At 38.0% G+C, this 7,519-nt stretch overlaps 1 protein-coding gene across 1 annotated transcript; it reads right to left on the bottom strand.

The window, feature by feature from the left end:
- Positions 1-3,402: 3,402 nt before the first annotated feature.
- LOC118281026 (juvenile hormone esterase-like) lies at positions 3,403-7,235 on the bottom strand. Its single transcript, XM_050700945.1, has 3 exons — positions 6,847-7,235; positions 4,969-6,248; positions 3,403-3,773 (listed from the first exon to the last, which is right to left on the bottom strand). The coding sequence occupies exons 1-3, from the start codon at positions 7,027-7,029 to the stop codon at positions 3,614-3,616; spliced, it is 1,623 nt and encodes a 540-aa protein (XP_050556902.1). The 5' UTR covers positions 7,030-7,235; the 3' UTR covers positions 3,403-3,613.
- Positions 7,236-7,519: the final 284 nt, after the last annotated feature.

Raw genomic sequence — 7,519 nt, 5'->3', positions numbered from 1 at the left:
GGGAGAGGACTGTGGGAGGCAGTGGACAGTTTAAGTCAAATTTCCGTGGTACTTGGCGACTGGGCTTCTCCCAGTTGTGCAGTCTCTTTTGTGCCTTTAGGCTTAAGTCATTCTGTCTCCCGCATTAAATTCACCGAGGGAAGTGGAAACTATCGTTTTCTTTTTCTTCTCCTCTAATAATATCTTCTAGTCCAGTCATTTGGTAGTTTTACCTGGAAAGTTTTCCGGGAGTTTTGAAAATTGGTGAATTTATAAATTTGGGTATGCTCTTTTCGAATTTCAACTTTGCCACCTCGTACAAACGCCGCTCGCGCCGCCATATTGAAAAAATGGCGCCTAAAAACGGTTTTTTATTAATATCTCCGTTCCGACGCATTTTACGAAAAAATATTTATTTACAAAATTAAAGTAGAAAAAATTTCCTACAATTTATGTATTGATAACTTTTTCATAAAATCAATAGTTTTTGGCGTACGAGCGCCGCAAAGTATTATTCATCTGCACCACCACGTGTACAAACAATGTGTGTTGTGCAGCAACGACTGTCGCAACCGAGGACTGGGCTCGCTGTCATTGCAGAGGTAAGGTAAGTCATCCCTGTTTGAGGAGTGGCTAGAGAGGCGTCATGGCGTCCTCATCTACCGCCTGACGCAGACAGACAGAATGACTTCTGGTCGCTTACCATAAACCGTCGATAGATATATTTTAAAAGTTCTCATGGTCTAGCGTAGACCTCTGACCTCTGAAATTATGCTCGTTGTATAACAATTATTTTATTGCTCACCCTCTATTACATGTTATCGACTTATAATTGTTTGTCATAACTGCCGAAAAGTGGGTTGTTGCAATGTGTATGTGTGACCTCCATGGCTTTGAGGTTTAATAAGTATGATGAAATTATATAAATAAATTGTTGGTATTTTATAAAGGATAGATATTTTTTATGATATAAATATAAAATCCGGTAAACGCGTATACGGATCACTTGATTGTAAGCAATTCCCGCCATCCTTGGACACTTGAAACACTAGAGGCGTTACAAGTGCGTTGCCGGCCTTTTGGGGGTTGGTAATGTAAGGGTTGTTGGGGATCGGGAATTTGGAAGGGGTAATTGGGCATCCTCACACAACGCAATCGTTTTCTGTGAGGACTGGTATCACTCCGGTCGAGCCGGCCCATTCGTGCCGAAGCATGGCTCTCCCACACTTAAGATTTGGATATTATGTATTTGAAACCTACAGTTGGGCCAATACAATCATGCGAAATGTCACAAGTCATTTTATGTATGCGAAATGTCACACATATGCGAGTTGTCCGGGATTGTCACATACCTTTAATGTGACAGTTGGCACGTTTGTAATGGCTCAATAGGGATGATGACTGGGTCAAAAATAAATTATTACAACTTTTCAATACAATAAAATATTCAAAAATAATCACACTCTCATTCATATATTTGATGAACTACTTAATTTTCGATTTTTTTCTAGCTAAATTTCTAGAAATAAGTCTGCTATTTGACGTCAATAACTTATGACGTCATAATAGAGTATTTCATACAAAGTTCATAGAAAATATCGTTTTTGACGTTTCGAAAAAAGTATTGAGTTTGACTAGTAGGAAACTAGCCTATTATAGTCAAATAATCTTAAGCATTGCACAATGTAAGTATAATATTAATTATTATTATAAGTACATATATAATTATGTATTTTTCAATAAAATATTTAGGGTCGGGTGTCTCACATTGAACCAGGCAGCTACATTTAACCACCGCCGAATCTCGAAAATGTGACATTGCTAAAGTGCGCTAATATGAAAAATGAGGTATTTACGTTTTATTTACGTGGCGATACGAGCAAAGTGTTTTTATGAGGAGCATTCGAAAGCAAACTGACTCAAAAAGTAAATCTTTTTTGCAAATTCAATTCTTTTTTAGCTTTTTTCGATTAAATAATATCAATTTAATTATATACACATTGTTTTCTATGGTTAGTTAACAATTAAAAGCGCTATAATTCGTGTTTTTACGAGATTGATTTGCCGGTAAAATATTGAAGTTAGTTATCAAAACGTGGTGTGTCTCACAGTGAGCCACCTGAGGGTGGTACACATTGAGCCCTGGAACATTACGTACATTCCAGTCACTAAATGAGTTTTTTTAAAGAAATGTTTTTAATTTGTTATAAAATGGTGCGAAACGAAGTGTTAACAAGAAAAGTGGTGGACATTTGGCTGGCAACATACTTAAAGCCCTTAAACTGCACAGGTGAAAGTATTCGTATAAGATTTAAAGTGATTTTAGTAAAATTAAATATAAGGCTGATTATTAGACTGTTGAATAGTTTGTTTTATAATTAATAAAAATTTTATAATTCACTATTCCTGTTTTTATTATTCTCACAAAGCTTTTCGCTTTGATTTCGCTTATAAATGGAACTAGAATACATAGAAATAAGGTGGCTAAATGTGGACCATACCCTGGTTAAATGTGTACCACCTGAAGTACTCATTGAACCAAAAATCATTTTTCATGAAAACCTTGTTTACACTGAAACTAAAAGGAATATGAGAAATTAATGTTTTACAAAATTAAAGCTAGATAAATTTGCTAAGTATACACAAAAAATTAAAGACATTGATTGAAAATCCAGCCCACTATGAGACTTTGAAATTTACCTGGTTCAATGTGAGACAACTTACCATACGTAGATTTTTCAATAAAAACGTTGTAGAAAAATTATGTTTTTTATTTTACTAATTTTTAAGGTTAAAGGTCCCAAAAATCGGTGTTTTGTATATAATTATAGAATACAATTAATAAAATTAACAATATTGTAGAATACAATATTTTCTACAACTTTTGTTGAAACATTTTTTTTTATACGGTGAACCGTTTTTGAGATAGAGGGCGGAAAGGGCGCGGTCACTGCATCACATCAAAAAAATTTTTTTCATCCAGCCTGTCCGTGATGGTTGTCTATGGATAGGATATTAAATAAGACGTAATGGTTCCTAAAACCATTTTTCATCAAAATGAAAGATAGACTTCACGATAGCTTCCAAAGTGGAAAAATGAGTGTCATTGAAAAATAAATGAAAGAAGAAAGAAAAAATCATTTATTTGGCACCGGGCTCGATGCACCAAAAACAAACACAAAAAATAATAGAAAAGAAAGAAAAAAACAGGTAAAATAAATTAAAAACATTCATAGTAAAAATATTAATGCATTTTTTTCATAAGAAACAAACTTAACATAAAAACAAGGTGGCAAGGTGCCCTAGCCAAAAGGGTTGCCACCTCAGTATGAGCTGGGCAACGAAAGTACCCAGCTCTGGTTTTCAGTTGGCACTCTCAGTGACCCACAGACGGAACGTAAAATAAGACGACATAAAAGTAACACAACAAAATAAAAAATTAAAAAATAGGAGAAATAGGTATTAAAATAAACATACAACAATAATTTTAAAATACATTAATAAATAAATGATTGTATACCGATCACAAGTTGAAAAAATAAAATAAAATAAAGAATAACAATTAAAAAGAAAGAAAAAAAATCATCATTCTGTGGTTAAATATCTTATCTTATCTAAAACTGCAGCTCGATTACTAATTAATTTCAAGACCAAACATATCAAAAACGTCTCGCCATATAGAAATGCCATATTCGTTAATTGGATCTGTATATCCAGCATCCGGGACAGAGATTTTGACAATTCTGGGGAACGGCAACCACATGTCTTCCTCCGAGGCGTCGGGCGACGGGTGTCTGCAAACAAGTAACGCGGTTTGTAAGTATAGGGCGACGAACGAGGGACGGATCACCTGATGGTAAGCAATCGCTGGAGATCGACCATTCTGACATAACTAGAGGAGTCGCTGGAGATACATAACTAGAGGAGTTTTTTTTTTCAGGGGCGAAAATCATCCAATGACTTCTCTCGTCAGGGCAAAGCGAGCTGATCAGGAGCTGCGGACTACCTAGCGGGTTTACCGGAGCTCCGGGTCGAAAAGCAGGAGTAGGAACGGGGTGGTTTTTAGTCAGTAAGACTCTGACACTCCCTCTCGCCTAGCCCAAGGCGGGAGAAGTCATTGGATGATTTTCCCCCCTCAAAAAAAAAAAGGGCAAACCGAGAGGGAGTGTCAGAGTCTTACTGACTAAAAACCACCCTGTTCCTTCTCCTGCTTGTCGAGCCGGAGCCCCGGTAAACCCGCTAGGTAGTCCGCAGCTCCGGATTAAGCATCAGCCCTACTGGGCCCTATCTGTGTCTGATGTCTGATGGCTCTTTAAGGCGCGCGCGGAACGCAACGCGCCGCACGCACGGGTCTGGTTCTGGTCGGGCGGCGAGCTACCCTTGCTTGAGGAGTTGCAAGTGAATTGCCGGCTCCTTAGGGATTGGGAAATAACCTTACTAAACTCCGGTAACCTCACTCAGCCGCCCGTAGACACCCGCAACACTAGAGGAGTTACAAGTGCGTTGCGACGTTGTTAAGGCTTTTTTATGACTTCTCCCGCCTTGGGCGAGACAAAAGGGAGTGTCAGACTCTTACTGACTAATTAATAAACGCCCTGTTCACACTCCTGCTCTTCGAGCCGGAGCCCCGGTAACCTGTTAGGTTGTCCGCAGCTCCGGGTCGGGTATTAGCCCTACTGGACCCCATCTGTGGTGGTCTGATGGCACTTTAAGAGGATTTCCAGGCTCCCCCCTTAATATAATGGGACTCATGACATATAACTGGTGAATATGGGTGTCACTGTTACATTACCACGCGCTAATCTCCGGAACTACTGGTCCGATTTGAATAATTATTTTTGTGATGGATAGTGTATTTATCGAGGAAGGCTCTATGGTATTTATCATCATGTTGCGATTAATAGGAGCCGAGCAGAGAGGGTAAAACCGTGTGGAAGTAACTAGTATAAAGACAAAATATGATATACCTAAAAATAAAGAAAATCTTACCCACGCTTTGCGAAAGTGGTCCATAAACCGACCATAAAAGCCAAAACGGTCGCATCATCTTTATCCATATATAAGTCTGGCTTCTCTATATCAAACACATAGAACATATCGTCCAGATTCGTAGTCGACGGCAGCCCACTCGTGCCAGTCAATAATGTACCTAAATTCCTTTTCCCTTTATGTAGGAAAATGTAATGAAACACACCGACATTAGAATTGTTTTGATAGATCTCCATCAAGAACATCATTGGGCCAAAGTATAGGAAATCCGTGTTAAATTGGATAAGGCTCCCCGTAGCAGCTTGCTCAGTATCTACATTTCGGAAGTATATCTTCTGTAAATCACTTCTAAGCGTTGCTATCAATGTTTCAGGTACTTTCAAGTTCCTTTGATCAAGTACTGAATAATCACCGTTCAGCAATCTGTTTGTTTGGCTCGTAAATGTGTAATAATCAAGTACAGTAATTACTCCCTCCACCGAGTTTATTCCGAACAAGGCGGGAACGGGATAGAAGTTCCTTGTTAAGATTAGAGTCAATGGGGTGTCGGTTAAAAATGGCTCATCGTCCAAAAACTGCTCAACTGATGGCAGGAATGTGGACTTGGCATTCATCTGGTGGCTTATGGCTTCTTCCAATTTATTGATTGAGACGTTCATGTATAAGGCTGTTAGCTTTTCAGGGTCCACAGAGTTTAAGCCTAACGCTTTAGCTACTTGCGAGGCCGTGGCTAAGGGAAATGGATCAAACGATTTCGCACTGAACAAAGTACCACTGGACGAAATTATTCTATGGAACAATCCTCTGCACGATTTCGATAGAGTTAAATATACAGCCGCCATCCCACCACTGCCTTGCCCCACGACCGTGACAAGTCTATCGTTTCCTCCAAAATTACGTATATTTTTCTGTACCCATCTTAAAGCCGCTCTTATATCCTTTAGCCCAGCATTGCCGGGCGCTTCTTTAGTGCCTAAATTTAAAAATCCGAAGGCATTTAGTCTATAATTCACAGTGACTACTATAACTTCTTGGGGCATAATGAATTTGGGTCCGTAAAAAGTGGGGGAGCTACTCCCGACGCCGAAATCTCCCCCGTGGAGAAATACCATCACTGGTACTGTGCTGTTGAGCCATGATGGGACGTAGACGTTTAGTATGAGACAGTCCTCGTTTTCACTGGCTTTCGCAAATATGTCCTGTGCTTGGAATTGGGGGCAGAAGACTAACCGGTCTTCGGCTTTAAATACCCCCTTGTGCTGCGGGGGCTCTTCTGGGGCCTGCGTTAGGAGATATTTACAAAGAATTAGGTTTTATTTTACGTACTAAGGGTGCTGCTACTGCAGCACCCTTAGTACGAGTTTGCTTCACGTTGAACGAAAACGAAACGAGAGTTGTGTTTGAAGATTACAATAGTGAAGGAATTTCGTACCCCGGAACAGTTTATTCAATTTGAGTACATATAGAAGTTAAGTAAACGTTGATTCTAATTTGCATAAAGTGGTTTACAACTACACACGATGCGTCGCTTCGTCAATGAAAACAATTGTGGAAGATTAAGCTCTTTCATAACAAAGTCACACATAGATTTTCTGTATGAAAAAAAAATACTCATAATCAATCATTTATATTCACTATTGTAATCTTCAAACACAACACTACCTCCCATTAAAGCCGAGGCAGATAATTTTAGAACACTTTATATAGTTTTGACTACATTTACAAGATAAATTTAATTACATAAAAGTCATATTTAATCATAGATTTCATTACAAATACGATAAGCGATGATGCATTTCTTATCTCACTGAGAGTGAATGTTAGCAATTCAATATTATTATGATAATTTAAAGAAAAATATAAAAGTTAAGCACTCACCGTAAATCTATTTTTGGTAATGGCATATCTGATTCCACAAAATTCATAATATGTTTTGATAGAAGCTAAATACCCTTCGATTTGGCCCTGTTCCGTCTCAACTATCTTCGTTTTCATTTTTTGACAAATAACTTGTTTTAAATCGATAAATAAAACTAAAATAAATAATAGGCTGAATGCCATATTTCCTTCGCCCTTCAACAAATATCTTAGAACTATAAATAAGAATCCAATATGGCCGCTTTTATACCAAACAGCTGATCTTGCATAATTTTGTTTTGCAATTAAATCAATATTTCTTTATAATTTTGATGACGGTGTCTTTGTTACGTCTAAATAAATATTTGAAATGTTATATTTTAGGATCTGCAAAACGCGAACTGTTCGTTCATTGAACATCTTGCAACTTAAACTGCTCAGTCATAATATATTTATGGCTTGATTTGATTTGAAAATAGGCATGGCGGAGTTTTTAATTCGTTCTAACTAGCTATTTCCGCGCGGTTTTACCCGCTCTGCTTGGCTCCTTCGTGATGTTTTATAGCCTCAAACCTTCCTCGATAAATGGACTATCCAACACAAACAGATGTTTTCAAATCAGACCAGTAGTTCTGAAGACTAGCGCGTTCAAACAAACAAACTCTTTAGCCTGATATAATAGTGTAAGATTAAT

The sequence above is a fragment of the Spodoptera frugiperda genome, chromosome 19, assembly GCF_023101765.2.
Source record: "Spodoptera frugiperda isolate SF20-4 chromosome 19, AGI-APGP_CSIRO_Sfru_2.0, whole genome shotgun sequence".
Classification (NCBI taxonomy): Eukaryota; Metazoa; Arthropoda; class Insecta; order Lepidoptera; family Noctuidae; genus Spodoptera; species Spodoptera frugiperda.
This window is presented reverse-complemented; position numbering and strand designations above follow the sequence as displayed.